Here is a 20,747-nt window from a genome sequence, read left to right as displayed (position 1 = left end):
AAGCAATGGAACACTCCCAAATCCCAATTTCACCTTTTGATCAGCAGCACATGCACATGCACATTTGCATACACACACTGCCTGTCTTTTGCTTTGGTCCTTTTGGGCTAGCTAGAAAAGCACTCATCCAACACATGACTTGTTGATCCATCCAACCCTTTAATTTTTTTTATCTGCAGCAGATCATCATTCAGATGGTTTGCAAAGCTGCCATTCTTTTAAGCATCCAAAGAAGATCAGATGCAAACTTTTCTCAGGCTACTGCTACAAGATGGCCAAAAAGAGAGGCACACATGAACACCAATCATTAGCAGATAATTGGCGCACTTGGCCTGGGTGCTTTGCTCTGAATCAAGTCAAACAACACCAGCCAAAGTGTTAGCGAGCCAGAGCCATCCATCACACACGAGTGCAAGAAATTGTGTATTTACTAGAATAATTTTATCATCCTTACAAAGATAACAGGAGTACCTTCTACGTAAAATTTGATACCTCTTGGCACCTTAGATACTAGAAGATATCAAATTTTATATAGACAGCAGTGCTATCTCATAGTATCTTCTTAAGGATAGAAAAAATGCTATATTTACTAAGCAATCATTCATTCATTCAGACTGCCAAAATTTTCTCCAGAGAATGGCATCTCCTTTTCCTTCCTTTTCCAACACATATCGATATCAAAATTATCAATCCGCTAGAAATTCCAGTTCACGTATGATTTTAAAAACCGGGTCAAGGAGCGAATTATGAGCCAGAATATAAGCAAGTCTGCATCAGGACAAGGACATGTTTCCCCCCCTCTTGCAGTCGCAGTTTTTGAATCTGGGAGTAGGAACACAATAATATGGAGAAGAAAACTCGAGTTTAAGCAACAGGGGCCATGGAAAGCAGGATCTTCTGATCCACAAATTGCAATTTGCATGCTCTCCTGACCAATGGAATCATGACCGTGTACTCATCGTCGTCGTCGTCGTCGTCGAAACAAGAACACAAGAAATTTATGAATATGGTTAGTTTGTTAGTACAAGAGATGATGGATAGAGGAAGATGATAGGACCAGGAAAAGGATATTTAGGATATGCATGACACACCTTGATGAGAAAAACAAGCACAGCTGCTTTCTTTGCTTGTTTGGATTTTGTGGCAAACAATGGGGACAAGCCACTGATCAAGGCTTCACAGATAATCGAATTCGTCGTTGTCGCCAAGTTGTAGGTGCTCTTGGATGCTTTGGCACTTCCGTTTCTAACTGAGAATGTAGGGTGGTGACAGCAACCTTAGCTGCACATTTGTCCAAACAAAATTGTGGTTTGGTAGGATATACTGATGATGCCATTGCTCTGTCACCAGTACAGCTCCAAGAAAGAGATGTGCAGTACAATATGATCTAGATGGCACTGACAATTAATTGGCCAATCTCCAGAGGTTTTGAAAACCCATAATTTCCTAAACCCTCCTGCCCCAAATGACTAGCCAGGGACAAGTCTGAATAATATAAGCTGCTAGCTGTTGCTCATAGATTTCCTTCATGATAATCTGGGAGAAAATAAAGACATGAATGGTCAAAGCCTCTGATTTGGACATGTAAATAAATACGCATACTACAAATCTAGAATAGTTAATCCCAGATTTGATCTGGACATGTAAATACCTGAAATTTGGCATTAAAAGTTTCTTATTACTGAGTGACAAGGCTTGAAAAAGGCATGTAACTATAAAGATTTTTTCTTTGCAATCGTCCCCCGGTTCTACCTCACTGTTCTTCCTATGGGCATTAGTTCAATCATATAGAACAGAATGACCTAATGAATTAACCACAGTCAAACAACAGTGGGGTAAACTGTACACCGTACATACAGGAAGTATCCTATTAGAAATTTAACAGGAGCAGACTTGCCCCAGGAAGACTGTAGCAGCTGAATGCAGAGGCCTTGGACTTCAGACATGAACTGAACGGATTCAGGAGTTCCTGTTTGCTGAGGAACGCTGCCAGTTTGATGAAGCAAATGTCGCAGTAGATCTGTGTTTGTCAGCCAGCCTGAGTTGCCCCTGTGGAGGATTAATACAAGTGCAGTGCTAGTGAGAAAGACAAGAAATAAAACGGTGTCAGATAGTGATCGCCCGATCAACGAATGTAGGCGCAGTCAAATTCACTTTCTTTTGAAAAAAACATAGCATGAAAACATTCTGAATACTCAGTTTGGTCCCATGCGACAAAAACAGGTCAGCGAAAAGGGTCAACAAGAGAGAAAATTTTGCACATATCATCGTTGTCGAAGCTGAACTGATCAAGACATAAATGGACTCTGGAATTTTCTGATAAGTAGTTAGGTCCAAAACTTGTACTAGATAATGTCCCAAAGTTCAGGTCAGCACTCAGCAGACAACTCATGTCATATGAAACAATTTATAGGCAGGAAGAAGGACGCAAGTTCATTGTTCCTAGCCTTTTTCATTTCTTTGGACTCATATCATATTTTTTTTCCTATCATGTTCTCTTGTGTAGAGAAATGACAATTCATAACAGAGCTAGAAAGCTGAAAGTGTCTAGTGTCATGATGCTGAAGAGGGACAAAACCAGAAGGAAGTTGAGCTAGAGATTCATCATGAATAGAAACGGTGAGCAAAGGCAGGAGTGACTTCATGAGTCCTTTTCCAAAAGAACTAGGACAGGCAGAGCTTTTGCCATGATCTTCCTACCTGTATTGTTGGTCTGATTAAATGAGTCAACCGTTGACTGAACAAAAACAGCAGAAATCTTCTCTGGCACTGCTGCCTAAGATGACAAAAGGGTAACCTGCCACGCACTAGCTGCAATCTTGGAAGGAGCCAAAGGATTTATTGTGTGAAGCAGATTTCTTGATGTCAAAAACTGTTTTTGTAGCAAACTTGCATGTGAGCTACAGAGTGGAGATATTATTTTCCTTTGTCCAGTGATATGAATTCAGTTGTCAGTGTTGCATATTTTGTCGAGAGCAAAGCAGAATTGCAATTACTGACCAGCAGCATGACAATGGAGAAAAAAAACAGAAAGAGAAAAAAAATGCATTGCTGACTTGCTGTTCGCCATTGTGACCTGCTGATGCCGGAGGAGTGGATTATATATAATAGGTTCCTCTTTATTCATTTTAACTCATCTTGTTTTTCTTTGGGTTAATGTCGGATTCTTTCTTTTTTTACTTATTCATGTTCTGCCATTTACATTTGCTGTCCACTACATACCATGAAGAAAATTATCTAGTGTATGACGCATAAAAAACGTGTAACATCTGTTCTTTTTCCTCGATAGATACCCACAAATATTAAGCACATGATACACATTTTGTCAGAATTTAGTGAGGTTAAAAATTTAGCATTGGCTTCTATTTCTGTGAGCATATGTAGAGAGACTCACAGATATGCGTGTGCTTGTCTTCCATCTAATCGGGAAAAAAGATATTTCTTTGCCTAATAAATAAATCACTTAGATAGGTATAGTATCTTCACATTCTTTTTTTTTTGAGTAAATTTCATAAAACTAGATTGAGTAGGAAAAAAAGGAAGAGTAAATTTTACAGAACTATAGATAATTTGAACAAATTGTCATTAAACTATATATTTTTAAAGATGCTAATATCACAATATTACAATTTCGACAGTAGATTTATCATAAAACTACAAAGTTTAAATGATATAGTATCACAAACTTATGAATAAATTTATTACAAAGTTGCATCTTCTGTAACTCCAACGATACATTAGTACTAGCAATTTGAACTCTATAGCGTTATGATAACTTTAATTACTAAACATATAGTTAAACATCGTCCTTAAAACGTCCTAAATAGAGAAATTAAATGGTTGAGAAGAGATGGTAGGTACATTAGTTATATTCATAAACAAATTTTGAATGCTAAATAACCTATATATTGGAACATAGTAAGTAGCTTTATAATAATAACTTTCATATTAGATCTATATAGTTTTATGATTTGTGATACGGTCTTAATTCTGAAATACATAGTTTTACAAAAGTTCAATCGTAGAACACCAGGACAGAGCTGCGTTAGGTGGGGGTTCCTAGGGGCCCGGTCCAAAAAAAAAAAAATTTAGCTAAAGTTTATCTATTTTTATCATATATACACCACACTCAATCCAAACTCAGTTACCCACAACCTGGACTCAACTGAAAGAAAAAATACAAATAAGTAGCACTTCTCATCATTTTGTTGGAGCTCCGCCTCTCGTAGCAAGCATGGTTTTGTAAAATTTAATCATCATTTTTCTATTCAACCTAGCTCTATAGTTTGGGCCAAGTAAATAAATACTTAAGCTTAACATCCCCTCAAGTTCAGAAAAAAGGGAAAAAAAACAGAAAAGGAATTCCTTTATCTCCAACGCAGACACAATCATAATACCAAGGAAAGCGACCAAGTAGCTACCGTCCACTCCTTTGGGGCTTCCGTTTTCACCTGAGTTGACATGCCATGGAACTTATCCATCTCCAACGCATACAGGTCGTTCAGGTCTTTTCTAGTCAGTTGCTTTCACCAGTGACACAAATATTCCAGTAACTGACCACCGAGATAACAAACCAACAACGCAGGCACGGCTCACATACGTGGTAAAAGTAACCTGCAAAAAAAAAATGACAGTTCCATCTTAACTAATGCACTTCTAATAAATGGGCCGTTGATACAACGAGAATATTTGCTAAGAACGATTCATTTCCAGGAGGTAGGGCCATTACATGAGTAAAAGATGGACTGTTTAGTGAGATAGACAGTCACTGTCACTTGGGCATGTGATGGCAGCAGTGGAGAGGGACATGTAGTTCAGGTGATTCCTTTGTATGGAAGGCACCAAGTGATGAAACGCCATGTGAGCCCTCCCAGGGGATCATGTGAAGCGTAATTCTGAACCGATGCAACAACACCAGCCGGAGATTTTGACAGCAGCTAGGTAGGCAGGGACAGATCCAAGCAAAGCTTGCGATGTAGTAGCAAACAACAATCACACGTTCCAGCTCATACCTGGGGCCTTATCTTCTGCACATGTGACCCACGGCACCAAAGATAGTCTTCAGTTTTTCACGAGCAATTCTGAACCAAGAGATAGGACGGAAATCCAGATTCCAGAGCGCTACGTGCATGTAAGCTTGAACAACCAGGCTGACGCTGGTGTCCTGTGAAGGACCCATGGTTCTGGCACACTTGTAACCCAAAATCATGTTGTTCGACGACTAAAACGGCAATCTTCTAGCTGCCATCGTCACATGGCAATGAAGTAAAGCTTTTGGCTCAAAAAACTTGATGCCCTGAATGCCCGATAAAAAGAGAGATTGATAGGTTAATCTTCCTCTTTTTTTTTCCTACTAATGATAAGCACAGCAGATGCTTGATAGAAAAGCAGCTGGAGAAATTGCTTTGTACAATGTGCATGTTCGTGTGGATGCATCTAGCAATAGACAGCCCAACAGAAAGAAATGTGTGCCGTAATGAATACACCTGACAACAGAGGTACCTCAAAAAAGTAGCCCTTGTACAGATATGAATGACACATCAAATCTCCATTCTCATTTGCTTTACTTAGTCATAAATGGTGTTTAGGAATTCCATGGCCCTAAAATAGAGAGATAAACATCAAATTTTCAATTCCAAATCTGCAGATAAGTTCAACACTCAATTATCACAGGGAATAATTACAACAAAGATCTAGTTCAATATTTCCACAGGAAGTAAACTGTGCAACTCATAAGCATGTAGTTTACGTGTACAGGGTATTTGAATGCATATTTAATGAAAGAGCACGCTTCAAAGTTTTTAACTTTCTGATTATGCATTTAGTCCAAAATTTATGATGAAACAATTGTAAATTTGATCTCTTATTTTATGGTAACTAGGTTGTATTCAATATTCACCTTTATTGAAGAAACATACTTAAACTCTGTAAAAGAAGATTAAGTAGTTGACTATTTCGTAGACGAACAAGCAACAAACTAGTCCACCAAAATCTCATAAACCTCCAAAACTGCACTCCACAAAGACAGACAAATGCACATGCACACAAAATAAACAGTTGTTACTACCATCATAATTCATAGACACTCATAAGTAAATATTAACAAAGAAAACACCAGTATGTGCACAAGTAAAAACAGAGAAGCGGAAACGAGATGGGAAAGAATTATAATCAATGTTCTAAAAGGTTCAAGTTCTATCACGATGAAGCTACTTGTGCCGTCATGAGAAGAGGTAATGTCATTACTCTTCTTACAGAAATTGTGATGACGGTATATTCCTACACCCACCCACTCTTGAATAATCTTCTGTGGATATATACATGCAGACATGTGCACCATGTGCCATTTGCGTATCTTCTTTTTTTAAAAAAAAAAAAAGAAAAAAAACTCTTTACTTTTGCATGTGATCATGTACCATATATTTTTATGAGGGTTATTCTCTATATTGTGAACTTATAAAGTTAAATAAAATATAAATTTGCCATCCATTGCAATGCACAGGTAGGCCGTGTTCTTCTGTGGGGTAAGTAACCAGCACGCAAAACGTAGCAGTGGACTAGCATATGATTAATTCATTATTAGCTATAAAAAAACTTGAAAAGTAGATTGATATGATTTTTTAAATCAACTTTCTTATATAAAATTTTCGCAAAATACATACCGTTTAGCAGTTTGGGAAGCATACGTGCCAAAAATAAGAGAATCTGGGTTAGTTAACCTAGGTAAAAAACAGGACCTACAATGCTAATTAACCATATAAGACTGAAAGAAAAAAAAAATTCTGAGAATGCAATAGTTTGCAGTTTTTTCAGGGTATTGTGGTTTACAAAATGTACTATAGTATCAAATACTCTAAGGAGTTTGAGAACAACAAATAGTTTTCTCAATGCCATTAGTGTTTTCCACTCCTGAACTCCTTTAAAAAAAGGAAAGTGAAGCAACTCCACAGCAATTTTGAATATCAGAAAGTCTTGGGGTATTATACTCTTGTCTGTAAGGTGGTTTTAAGTATATCTCTTATATGTGAGTAAATCTAAGTTTACAGATTGAATTACAAATGATTTTTAGCATGTATAAAATCTAGGCATGTGTCAGTACACATCGATGCTTCCTGTACCGACGTGCTAGTTCCATGCACCCAACATGTCTGAATTTCCTTTACAATGACAAACTAGACAGACAACCTTTTTCTTTAAATACAAAACTGAGGTAAATACTGCAGTTGCCAAAAAAACTATGGTTTTTGCTATACTGTATGCATGCAACTTGAAGTATTGTAGTTCTTTAAGTCTGTAGCATCCTAGATTTGTATATCTGTATGAATGTTACAGGTGGAAAAATATGAATGTTATAGTGTCCTAGAATTCCTAACAGCTAAGAATGAGAAGTTAAAACCATCAGTGTTATCAATCATCTTTTAGGAAAAAAAAAAGCAATAATTGAGTAACAGAGTAGTACTGACATAATATATATCTGTATATCAGCAATGAGAGGGAGCAATTAATGATAAACATTTCTTTAATTAACCCAGAACAACTTACAAAGTGTCTCATGGGCTCTCAGCCCAGGAACAATGACCCAATTATCCAGGACGCGCTTTACCATGGAGCTAATAGCTTGTGGGCCTCCCAAAGGGAGGCCTGCTACGCCAAAAGCAAGAAGAAAAGAATCATATCAACTTTTTCATGAAATTACAGATTACTGACTCAAGGGGCATATTTACTGCAACATTAAGCCTACAACTCAGAACCATCCACTCAATGGAACTAACCTGTGGATTGAACTGAGGTACATTCATTTGACAGCAGCTAATCTTCAAAATCTGACAGTAAATCTTTGTCCCAAATTCTGCAAAATAAGTCCAGAATGAACTTTCTTGGTAACTAAAGCACGATAAAACATCACAGCAATGCTGTTCTTTTTCCTACCTATCAAAACAGCAGTTGCAAGATGCAGTTACAACAATAAAACTGGTGCGCAGAATATCAAAAAATGCTGCATAATCTCATGGGCCTAGGTTCATCACTGAACATCATCCAAGTATGCTGCAAAATCAAAGGAACATTTATTGAACTACCAATGCACATGTGTAGTCTACAGGGTATCAAAGGTATAGTAGTAGTTTCATACTTCACTCTATTTGCCAGGACTGAACAAGAATTCCTGCAAAATCCTAGACGCCTCTGAAACTTCATTCTCAGTGCTTGCTAAGCTGGGCACTGAAGCAGTGGTAGGCAAACTATTTTTCTTTGGCTCTGAACACGCATGTAGATTAGCTTGTTTTGATGAGCTGTTCTCATCCAACAGGGGAGCTGATCTAAGTCCATTGTGCTTGGCAATTTTTTCTCCTTCTGCAGGTAGAGGTTTTCCAAAGTTCTGATGTTGACCACCAATTGGATTCTTATGCTTCTCAGTGGACAGAACATCCTGATACAGAATGTGAGAATCTGAACTGGCTTTATTGAAATGAAGAAACTGTATACCCTTTGGGATACGACCAGGTGCCTTTTGAGCATTTCCTGAGATGCCAGCAAGATTTTTAAGGATGGAACGATGTTCGGTAGGAGCAGAAGGTTCACCACTGTACACTGTCGAAGTTTTCTGACTACTTGTTTGGTCTCGGTAGTTTACTTTTTCAGGCACTGATGACGCATTAGATTTCTTTGCATCTGGTGTTAAGGGACCTTCTGCAGTAGTTATCTGACAACAATTGCACAGTATGCTTAATTCACAGAATTTGTTAATATTTAAATTCTATCAGGCTATAACACCTGTAATTAAATAAGAGAATAATTTGTCAAATTACGTACCACATGAGAAAATTTGCATTTATCACCTCTGATGCACATTCCATTTTCTATAAAATTGTGGCAAGGGTACTTTGACAACTCATGATCATAAGGACAATCATCTCCTTTCAAACAAGATCCGCGTGCAAAATGCGTACAGGGCTGCCAAGAGAAAAAAAAGAACTATTAGAATAAGTTTTGCAAACCCTCAAAAACTAAGGTAGGTACAACAAGAAGTTCCCTACCAATACTTGGATCAAGATTTGGGTACACTTTAGTTTATGATTTAGTACTATACTAGCTAAATACCCATGGGCTGCAAGGAGGTTTATGATTCAGTACAGTACTAGCTAAATACCCATGTGCTGTAAGGAGGTACTGAATATTGTTTTCTCCACTCCAAGGTGTTGAATATTGACCAACTTCGTGGCCCCACATGTCATTTGGTGGGTGGTGGCAGATTTACCACTCACACCACCACTTGAGTCATTTTTTAGAGTATAGATAGATAAGTATTCATAATATGTGCAGGGTGGACCTGTTCTTTGCATGGTTCAAATTAATGTTGATGGCACATTTTCATCTAACAAAATAGGTGGTAAGCATTGGTGTGTACGAAATGTGCTCATGCCTGTGTGTGGGAGGACCATATAGAATACACACATATGTTCAACAGAATACACAGATCTTATTGTAATACACTATGAGTACTGCAAGCATACGATGAATTTCTATGAAATGGATACCTTGGATTTTGTCAAAGGTGTCGTATCGTGGGAGAACTTGCACATATTTCCCTGCAATAAATGAAGAAAATTAGTTATTTAGTAAAGTGAATCCTGTGAAAAATTGTTTACCGATACTTTGCAACATATTTATAATTTTATATATAGCACATCTAAAAAATAATAAAACGGACAGATTACATTGTGGAAACAATATGATTATATAAACTGCCTTCATGTGCTAGGCTCTCAGGCAGCACACCAATGCAGCAAATATACAGACCTAGGCAGGGCTAGTCATCACCAGGTACTACCTAGTGCACATTGAATATAAAATATGCATCTTATGCAATAGATATCGCTCATTACTAAATTATATAAATACAACTAGTGTGTCCAGAAAACTGCTACAACATGTTTCAAGGCAAGGGCATGTTCTGTGAAGTTCACAACAACAAAGAGTATTAATTCTTGTTGATACAAAAGAGAAGCAGAAGATGACTAAATCTGTCCAAACTGAGAAACAGGTTAAATGGCCAATAAACTCACCTGCTGGCACTTCCCAAGCAAGTAGAAGCGGCAATCCTGCACCACCTTAGGCTTTATAACTGGTTGAAGTTTCAGTCTTTTCACACCTTCAGCTTCCCGTTGCAGTGCTCTTTTAATTCGTTTATTTTTCTGCATACCAATAGCATTGAAAGCAATCTTAATACTTCCAAAGGTAAAAACAATTCGAATACCCAGTTCAACAAATAGATTGAACTCAAATGGTACTGAGATCAGAACATACCGTCTTTTTAGCTTTTCTCTCCTCTGTCAACAGGCGCTTTCTCTTGTTCCCATGTTTGGGAGCCTGAAATATTGATATAGAACAGACTGAAAATCCATATTTATGTAGCTAAGCAGAAAATCTTAACACACAAGAATCAATTTATTGTATATCATGTTCTTAAAAAAAATCTTGCAATGTAAATTGACTGTGATGAGGTTACAAAAACAGGCATGCTGCTGCATGAAGTGTAAATTTTCATAATCAAACTGCATGCATTGTATTCTTCTAAGTTTAAGAACTTCAAGCAAGGCATGTATGGCATGATTGAAAAATAAGCTACTGAATACAGTCAAATATTAGACATCAAACAAGAAGTTACAGCTGCCTAGCAAAAAAAGAAAAAAAAAACTAATCAAACTTGTGCATAAAGAACATGAAGCAACAAAAAAAAATAAAGAACATGGCATGCTTGTACTTAATTCTGGTTGATAAATAAGCTATATACATTCAGCAATACCTTATCATCAGGCAAAGGTGTCTCATTCCAATCCACAACTTCATCATAACTGACTGCTTGTGCCCTGGCACCATGCATTTGGGAATCATCCTTGCTATTACATTGCGTGTTCATCACAAAGTTGACATCTCCTTTTTGAGGTATCAAATGCAAATTGTGACTCCTTACATCATAGCTGCATGATCCATTCTCCCCCATCTTTCTACTAACAAAATCCTCTTTCAATTCCTCACCTTTTGCATCTTTATCTTCAAGTTCTGAATTGCCAGAATCATCTACATCTAAATTTTGCATATCATCCTCAATCTCTCCTTCCTCAAAATCACCACCATCTAGATCACCGCCATCTATTGACACATGGTCTGAACTGATCAGAGACGTGTCGTTGCCAATCCCATCTCCCGATTCTTTCACCTGGTATCTGTCATTGCCAATCCCAGCTCCCAATTCTTTCACCTCCTCAGCTACTCTGCTATCACTCTGAAGCTTGCCTCCAGTTACTCCACAGCTCGGTGCTGAGCTTATGCCGGCATTGGCATCACTGGCATCATCAATCAACCCTGAAAAATTGGTCATCATCGCATCGAGTTGCAACAGATCATCATCATTACCCATCATTTCATTCACCAATTCATTATCCTCGCCGTCTAAGCAAGCCTGCATCGACCGCAAGGCATCGTCTTCCCCCATCAGTGTAGCTCCAGCCCCCAACTCCTCGCCACCGTCACCAGCCTTCGCGGAGGTACTTCCTGTTAGAACTAACTCTTCCACACTCTCCACCCGCTCAACCCCTTGGACTCCACTCTCCGGCGTGCCGTGCGGCACCACCCCCGGATCGGTGGTAGAATTCGCGGCGCCATCCGGGAACCCGGACATCAAAGGCGTCTCATGGGGCGTAGGTTTCCCAAGAGCCGCCTCCACCTCTATATTAGTACCCGGGTCGAACCCCGCGTCTTTAGGCGGCGGCGGCGGCGAACCCCCATGCGGGAGCCCGCCGGAGTCGCCGAGGGGGACGGCGGCGGCGGCAGGCTCGCCTTCCGTGCGCAGCGAAGGGTGCAGGTGGAGGCAGTGCGAGAAGAGCCGGGAGAGCGCGCGGTAGGAGGCGCTGTCGAGATGGGCTCTCCGGCGAGAGAGGACACCGGGGGCAGGGGGGGCGGCGGCGAGGGAGCCAGGAGGCGCCGCGGGCGGCGCGAGCGCAGGCTCCTCCATCGCGGAAGGGACCGAAGACTGGGGAACCACTGGACAGGCCGGGGTTAGGGTTTAGGGGTTCCGAGCGCTGCGCCGCCTCGCCTCGCCGCGGGAGCTCGTCGGCGGCGGCGTGACGGCGCGACAGGAAGAGGAGAACCCATCGCAGGCAGAGGCGGCAAAGGGTGTGATGGGCCACGGGCTCAGAAAGAGTACATAGCCTTCTTATATGGGGGAAGAAGTCCACTGCAGGTCCCTTGTCTTGTCATCATTGAGTTTGGAGAACTTCCTTAAACCGCAAAACCCTGCTCCTTTTGTCCAATATACAAGGGATGTTTCTCTATTTAGAAAGATTAAGTATTTAGAAAGATTAAGGATGGAAAAAAATGATTGATTAAGGATAGAAAGAAATGACTAGTATGTCATTTATTAAATGAGTGGTTATTGGGATGGGAAGGTAGCTGAGGGGTGTGATAGAAAAGAAATTTAAATGTGAACCAATAGGTGTGACAACTATTATCCTAAAATATCTTACTTTTAAGAATAAGGTGAAACATAATAGTCTCTTAATATGTTTGGACGGAGAGTATGTTGCAAAACAGGGTTAGTTTAAGTCTTTTTGATATTATGGCCGGTTGTTTTCATAGATATTGCAAGTTGACTCGGGTGCACTTACGCTGAATAAGTGCTTAGATAGCAAAAATAAAATGGACCAATATTTCATCCTCTCTCTCCCATATTATTCTTCCCTTCTCTCTCCCTTTTTCTCTCGGGTGTTCTCGATGGCAAGGGACAAGGACATTAATGGTATGGCAGTGTGCCGATATGTGAGATTATGTGATGACTAGCTCTACCATCGTGAAGTTGGCAACCACAGTGGCATGACTAGCGAGATGGGGTTGGTGGGAGTAAGCTTAAAATGGGCTAAGTTGTGCTCCTGTTGTTCACGCAAGCACTCGCAATTGTAGCGCTAGTGACGACCTTCTCATTCCTTACCATTGTGCCCTCTCTCGATAACTACAAAAGATGATAGCAGTGGTACTCCTAGGAAGCCTAAGGTTAATGGAGGTTGTGGATAGGGTGCTGCTGGTGCTTGTGTCGCGAAGGATATAGGTGTTCATAAAGGCACCACCTCACCATTGTGTTAAGCAAACCTAACGCATCGCCTTGACCTTCTCCTCATCAGCTGACCTGTGGAGCTCAAGCTCGTTGGCACCCTCGCCTCCCTAGTCCTTTGCCACCACAAACCACCATGGTCACCTTCTTAGAGACACGACATGCCTCTAAGGCCCTTCCTCGTGTGGCTACCCTACGGAGCTTGAGCTCATCGGCTCTAGGGCTGGATAACGAGCCAGCTCGGCTCGGCTCGGCTCGGTCCAGCTCGCTAAGATAATGAGCTGGCTCGGCTCGACTCGTTATCGTAATGAGCTAAAAACCTAGCTCGGCTCGGCTCGTTATAAAGCTCGAGTTGGCTCATTAGGCTCGTGAGTCATGCATAAAAAGTTAACCTAAATAATTTTTTAATAGGTTATATAAGCAAATTTTTATTTCAAACATGCAAATTATATGAAATTGTATTTAAATATTAAAGTTTGAACCAACAAATCACATGGTGAACCTATGAAGTACTAAACACATGCATTCCAGGGTGAAATCAATGAACACTGGTGAATCTTGTGTTTTTGGTCTAGCTCGTTAGGCTCGCGAGCAGCTCACGAGCCAACTCGAGCTGGCTCGTTATCTCTAACGAGCTAAAATGCTAGCTCGGCTCGTTAGAAAAATAAAACGAGTCGAGTCGAGCCGAGCCGAGTTTGTCACGAGTCGAGCGAGCTAACGAACCACGAGCTTTCTGTCCACCCCTAATCGGCTCCCTCGCCTTTGTCCTCTCCTTGAGGGAGAGAAAGGGGGAGGATGAGGTGAAAGAAGAAGAGGAGGAAGTAGAGAAGGTAAGGAAGGAAAGAAGGTTTAATATTTTGTTGACATACAAGACCTACATGAAAGGACATGTAATCTGGTAGCTACAGTGAACTGAGTAGCACCTAAGAGTTTTGAGTTCAAATTTTCATAGGAGCCAATTTCAAATTTGGTTGTTTGAGGGGCTAAATTCGTAATTTTAAAAATGTTGCATATATTCAGTTGAATGTAGATGTCAGCTAAAAAGTACCCTTTTGTTGAAAAATATGAGACCAACAATATTTTTTAATAAGTTTTTCTAATTGAAGTGTCACATAAGATCCACGTAGTAGTCATTCAAATTTAATGTTTCACTCAAATGTGGGCACCACTTTTATTTTCACTCAAAAGAGTGGACTTTGGTCAACTTGCCGTGCTAAAACCACGAGCAATACTGCCCAAGGATCTCAATTAACCTGGTTTTGTAAGAAGAAGGATGTGTTTTATTTTGTGGTTCAAACATGTTTTTTTAAACTAGACAACAATATGAGGTACAGGTGGACGTTCGGTTGTTTCGTTTGCTCGGTTCGGTTTCTCCAATTCGGTTTATATCGAGCAGGAGAATCCTCATACATTCGTGGCACAATGAGCAAAGCGTTAATAGGCCTCGTATCTACTGACCATGTCACACGTGCATGACGTACGGTCCACGACGGTTAATGGGTCCCACGACTACTTGGAAAAAGAAAATTATGCGCATGCATACGATAATCACTTGGGACAAGACAGCTAATCAACTCCTACATGAGGACTTCTGTTTGTTCAGTGTCTTCGGTTTACAACAAATATAAACCGATCTCTAAGCCGAAGACCGACCCGGATCAAAACAAAAATCAAACTTCCAATCGATAACTGAAAAAACTGCTACTTAGGTTCGGTGCGACTCAATGTTCGGTTTTTTTCTCACCATCCACCGCTAATAGAGGGTCCTCTGAACTTTTTTTCTTTTAGGCTATGTTCGGTTATTCCCTAAGAGAGAGGGATTGAAGAGGATTTAGAGAGAATAATTCTACACCACAATAGGTGTGGAATAAATCCCTCCCTAATCTCTTTGAATCCTCGTGTGATTGAGATTAAGCGAACATGGCCTTAGGGAGCCCAGAAAGTAAACTCGACTAAGTTAGTGGGCCTAATGGGCTTTGCTGCAACTGGTTGAGTAAGGTGGCCTTTTTATCCTATCATATCAAGCAATGCCATGCTCTGAAAAAAAAATATATAAAGCAATGACAGCAAACTTCGCAGCCAATTTGATTAGTTGAGCACACGTATAAATGTAAAGAGCAATTTTCTCTATATTTCGCATATTAAAAAAACACTATAATTCACGCATCCATATTGGCATAACTGGAGTCCATATATTTTCTCAGCTACATTGCACAGACGGTATACAAAGTTATAAACATCACGATATATTTGCTGCATCTAGCAGAATTTACAAATAACAAAACTTTAATACGCCTATAACTTTTTACAAACACCTGGCTTGCATTACCAGAGTGTTTGTTTCTATATCTGAGCTCAGTGTTCTAGGAGCTCATGCTATTGACAGTACGGAGAGGGCCAGCCTTAAGTTGGTTGACTGAAGTGGGTAATTGATATACAGATATTCATACTCTATAAACAAGCTCCACTATTCTAACGGTAGATTGCATTTTCTCATGCCTCTAATGTTCCACAAACTGCATTGGCTCTACCAGGTATGGGCAATCATCAACCCAACCACAAGGCCTTCCGACGAACTCCTCGACATCGAAGCAAATCCCGGCCTTGTCTTCCTGCTCCATCCCAGTTTCAGGTAAGGCATCCAGCTCTTCCCAGACATCATCACACATATTGTCAATGTTCTGGACACTGAATTTAGGAGTGACCTCGTCGTTCCCAACTGTGCCGCAGCCAGTGCTCCCTGCAGAAACATCAGCTGACATCGCAGATGCAGCTTCCGTACCTTTGTTCAATGGCAAATCAGCATGATGTTCTTCATTTTCCATCAGCCGTTGTCTTTTTGCACTGCCTCTTAGGCCATTCTTCTTCACATAGTTGAGTAAAACCTGCTGCACGAAGACCGGGTTGGTAAGTACCCTGGCAAAGAAGTTGATGGTCTGCTGTTGCCTTCTTTCAATGTTTTGGACCATCTCCTCCATGGCAATGAGCTGAGATTTACAGTTGTTGTACTGCTGCTTAAGCATGATGACCTCAGCTCTGAGAGCTGCACGGTCTCTCTTCAAGCTGCCAACCTCACCAAGAGCCTCAGGCTGTCCAAAAACAACACTGGTTTTATTTCTTAGATGTGAATCCACGAGAGGCTTGGAAACACGCCTCCTCTTGATGTTTCTCAGCAGATGCTTCTGACCAGCTAAGAAGGCTTCATTTGCAAACTCCCACCGATCTGGATTGACCTTTCGGAATCCCTATATAGCAACAGCAGGCAGACATGGTAAATTTTTCCGGAAGTGACTGCAAGGACTTAATCTCAGTCTAGTAAGCCTGCAGCATTTAGGGATTGAAAATCAATGGTAGGTATGTGCCTATTCACAAAGGAATTAGTCTATAATTGTAGTCTGTCAGAATTAAACAAGTAATTGCACTCCTGTCTTTTACCTTTGAACCACAGGACCAGCGTTACCCAGAAGCTAGCTAGAAGGTTCAGCTAATAATGATTTATATTCAGTAGTTGCCTAATATACCAAATGTCTATCTACATCTAGACAAGTATAGCTGCATAAAGAAATTGTGGACAGCAAAAATGGTAAACACAACCAGCCAAAGAACTGAGAACACGGTGAAAGATGCAGTTAGTACTAACAAGTACAAGGTAACCGTCCTGTAGCTCATGAAATCAGAAATGTCCTGGTACATGCCTAAAAAGCATGGAGCTCCACATCATCAATAAAGATTTTAAAAAGGGAGCATAGTTCAGCAAGATCATGCTACCATCTCATCTTTAGTTTTTTTAACTGTTCAAGGCTGGACAGGTCACGAGGTATTTGGTCTTTCAGAGTGGTGGAAAAGAATTTGAGTACGACATATGAGCTACCTGGACACTTGTAATGCCCAGAAGAAGGAATATTATGTGCTTTATTTTATGGATCAGTATCTTGGTTGCAACGTGAATAGACATAACATATGCCAAATCCGTCATAGTGGAGCAGATGAAATCCAATCAAAGGCATCATCACAGAGGGGCTAAAATTGAAACCAAGAGAAAACAATTTGTCCCGTAGTACAGATGGGTCATGGATGCAAGTGATTAGCATGACTTTGCATCACACAAGTTCCATTGAATATTCAGCATCCCACTGAAAACATGGCTGAGAATTTCCATTTTCACGATTGAATATTCAGCATCCTACTGAAAACATGGCTGAGAATTTCCATTTTCACAGTAATACAAAATCTCTACTAGTAGTATGCAATAAACTAAACTAGAGGTAGAACAAAATAGTATATATAGAGGCGTAGCTTGGCTCTATACCATTCGAAGTCTAATCTTGACCAACCTAAGCATGATTTAAATTCTGGTGAAACTCTTGCTATTATCACCGATTTGACAAAAACAGGATGAGTGGACTAACTAATTGTATACGCGTGCTAATTTGCGGACACGAGCAACCTACGACGTAGGGCAGTTACAGCTCCATACTTCATACATGATATGGTTCTTGTTCAGTATGGAAACATAGTACGAATTTCGATTTCGAACGAACTGGAACCGTTTCATCTTTTTTTTCCTCTTCCAGATAAAATTTATTCGATCACTAACAAACAGGTTAGCAGCAGAGGGGAGTATGCACAACCAACACCAACATTTTATGCCGGAATCGAACATCCAAGAGCTGTTTGAAAAGAAATTCAAAATGAAATCACCGCAACCGCAAGGACGCCACGCGGGGGCAACCAGCCAGCCAGCATAGCAATTCATATACAGCAATCTGAATCCGGAGATGACCTCGAGCGCAGGAGAGGAGGGCGATAATAACTTACGTAGGTGTTGAGCTGGCGGACGAAGGAGGAGAAGTTGGCGTGCTTGAAGAAGCGCGGGAGCACGCCGGCGGCGAGCGCGTGCGGGTCCCACACCACGAAGGAGCTCCCCTTCCCGTCGGGCCCCCACGACCACGACACCACCGCGTCGGTGCCCGCGTCCGCCACCATCTCGTACGTCTTCGCCACGAACGGCGCCGGCCCGGCCTCCCCGAGCCCCTCCATCGGGCGCGGCGCCACGCCACCCACCTCCACATCCACCTCCACCCCCGCCTCCGCCTTCACCTCCCGCTTCACCGCCTCCGCAGGAGCCGCCAGTCCCTCCGGGCGGCTCGGCCTGGGGACGAGCAGTCGGCAGAGGGAGGGGGAGGGGGAGGGGGAGGTGGAGGACGCCATCGCCATGTGGCTGCGCGGCGCGGCGCGGCGAGGTGCTGGGGTTTAAGCGTTTGATGAGATTTTGTGAGGAGGACACGGTTTGTGTTTGCGTCTGTGTCTATCTAATAATAATAAAAGCGTTAAGCCCCACGGGGGGAGGAGGGGTCAGGCGGGAAGCGGTGTGGCGTTGTGCGCACGCGCATGGCTAACACGAGGCAGAGATCGCCGTGACTCACCGCTCTCTGCTGCTGCCGCTTGTGTCTCAAAAATGTCTGCCTTCAGCAACAAGGTTTCAAAAGCACATGTCACTGCTTAAAGAAAAAGGACAACGGTAGAGTTGTTTTAAAACGTTATTATAAAATTAGTACTAAAAAATCTATCTATTATATATAAAAAGTAATAAAAAAGGAGTCTTCACGTTTATTCTCATGGCTAAAAAATCCCACATTAATCGAGAGAAAATAAGAAAATTGAAAAATTGAAATCAGATAAGGAAAGAAAACTTTCTATAAGAGAAAACAAGAGATCAAAAAAACAAGAAAAAAAAAAGAGAAAACAAACTTTTTTAATCGTACAAGATAAGAGGGAATATTATATATATAAAATAATAGAAAAAATAGCCTTCACGTTTACTATCACGGGCTAGACAATCCTACATTAATAAAAAAACAAAAAAAATCTGATTATACATACAGTTTCAGAATTAAAAATAAAAAATATTATAAAATAGTCCATGTGTAAATATAGTTTAGAAAATCCAATTTCAGATTAAAAAATTAAAATAATTTATATTGAGGGAAGAGTCCATCTATAAACAATTAAAAATTAAGTATTATCAAGATAAGAGACCCCATATAATAATGCTAGCCACGCAATTTGTGTGGGCCGTCATGCTAGTTATAAAAATATCACTAGAACTATTAAATCAATAACATCCTTATACAATTAAAGAAAAAATTATTAGTAAATTTGCAAAAGTCCATTAACAAAAATAATCCTACTACGCTATCTCGTGAAAATATATGAGGCAATCGTTTGGTTTTTTTCTAAATGATATTTTTACAAATAAAAAATAATTTGTAAATAAACTTGTATATACATGTTCTTAGCCATCTAAAAAGTCAAGACTAAATAATAAATCATGATGAAAAACTCTTCCAAATCAGCTCTAAATTTAAGTTTAAAATTTTAAATTTTGACTTTCTAGAAAAAAATAAGGGCGTAATACTCATGTATAATTTTAGAAACTGGGAAGACGTTCGTGCTATATCTCTCGTTTTCCTTTTGGCATGTATCTATCGTAATATTCCGTCGCATGACATCACTGGTAATAACGTGCCACCGTTCGGTGTATTTTGTTTCTTTATTCGCTCTCGTTTTCTTACTTTGGTATCTCTCGTAACGTTCAGTGCCTCTTTTTCGGTGTGGTAGTGTGAGGGGGGTTGATTATTTGCTCTTTATTGCTTTATTTGTTTCTCTGTCTTGTCTTTCCGTCTATCATGATATTCGACTGCTATCTTTCCTATACTGTCATGGCCTGGGAGAGCAGGATGAACGCAAGGGTTTCTTATAATGATGGGGTTGTGTATAATTTATCTAGAACATCCATGATTGTGAGAATGTTGCAAAGTTTATGATAGAGCCTAATGACTGATAAAAGAAAGTCCAGGTACACCTTACCACAGCAAGTCTTTTGCAGTGAAAATGTTCGCCATCATTTTCTCGCTTTTGTTTACGCTTATAACCCAAAACTTAAATTGTCAATCTTAAATTTGAAGTTGATTTTAAGGGTTTTTTTACTAAAATTTATTTTTCAAAATTGACTTTTAGATCATTAAGAATACATATATAAATTTTTTATTCATAAATTATTTTTTATTTATAAATATGAGTTTGGTTTTTTATCACCCCTGTTGTTTCCAATCATATAATAGTGCCATAGATCCACATAGTGTTTTCCAGCAATGACGAATTAACAAACATCGAAGCTTAAAGTGTAGTGCCAAGACTACTATGTGGTACCTCAATTGGCTATTTGCAGTGTAGCCAGGGGTGTGGTTTCTTCTTAATATCAATAATCTATAAGCGGCTAACTGGTTGTAAATGAAAATTTAAAGTAGCACTCCTATATAGGAAAATGTGTAAAAGATTAAAAAAAATGATCTTATGTATTCTCTTAAAATATACTGGAGAGGTATAACTATGTCATACCATGTGAATTTTCAATATGAATTATAGAACATAACCAATCCATTCTAAAATATAAACATTTTAGGATTTAAATTTTATACCAAAATATAATCATTTCTACCCTGATTCATATTATTTTAATCGTTCTAACAATTCCAAAATCAATCAGATGCGAGAATCTAGTCAATTCAAAAATTAACCATTAAACTAACTGCAAAGAAAATTTTAATCTCTTTAATTTATACAAAATAATATTTATAAA

The 20,747-nt window shown here is 39.9% G+C and overlaps 2 protein-coding genes across 7 annotated transcripts; both read right to left on the bottom strand.

The window, feature by feature from the left end:
• Nucleotides 1-3,979: 3,979 nt before the first annotated feature.
• LOC102714507 (zinc finger CCCH domain-containing protein 7) lies at nt 3,980-12,173 on the bottom strand. 6 transcript variants are annotated; one of them, XM_015832726.2, is made up of 12 exons: nt 10,805-12,173; nt 10,306-10,368; nt 10,065-10,193; nt 9,537-9,587; nt 8,812-8,952; nt 7,930-8,701; nt 7,773-7,849; nt 7,543-7,644; nt 5,900-6,009; nt 5,503-5,601; nt 4,730-5,296; nt 3,980-4,614 (listed from the first exon to the last, which is right to left on the bottom strand). In XM_015832726.2, exons 1-6 carry the CDS (start codon nt 12,011-12,013, stop codon nt 8,138-8,140), a joined length of 2,157 nt encoding a protein of 718 aa, XP_015688212.2. In that variant the 5' UTR covers nt 12,014-12,173; the 3' UTR covers nt 3,980-4,614; nt 4,730-5,296; nt 5,503-5,601; nt 5,900-6,009; nt 7,543-7,644; nt 7,773-7,849; nt 7,930-8,137. The 6 variants fall into 6 exon arrangements, with proteins under 6 accessions (XP_015688212.2, XP_015688211.2, XP_015688210.2 ...); XM_015832725.2 differs by having other exon boundaries at nt 7,543-7,641; XM_015832724.2 differs by having other exon boundaries at nt 7,543-7,849; nt 7,930-8,046; nt 8,132-8,701.
• A 3,098-nt stretch (nt 12,174-15,271) lies between these two features.
• On the bottom strand, nt 15,272-18,366 carry LOC102714232 (heat stress transcription factor A-6a). Its single transcript, XM_006644238.3, has 2 exons — nt 17,924-18,366; nt 15,272-16,350 (listed from the first exon to the last, which is right to left on the bottom strand). The coding sequence occupies exons 1-2, from the start codon at nt 18,320-18,322 to the stop codon at nt 15,607-15,609; spliced, it is 1,143 nt and encodes a 380-aa protein (XP_006644301.2). The 5' UTR covers nt 18,323-18,366; the 3' UTR covers nt 15,272-15,606.
• Between the last annotated feature and the right edge of the window lie 2,381 nt (nt 18,367-20,747).

This window comes from Oryza brachyantha, chromosome 1 (genome assembly GCF_000231095.2).
Source record: "Oryza brachyantha chromosome 1, ObraRS2, whole genome shotgun sequence".
Taxonomy (NCBI): domain Eukaryota; kingdom Viridiplantae; phylum Streptophyta; class Magnoliopsida; order Poales; family Poaceae; genus Oryza; species Oryza brachyantha.
Note: the sequence above shows the minus strand (reverse complement) of the source record. Positions and strands in the feature narration are given on the sequence as shown.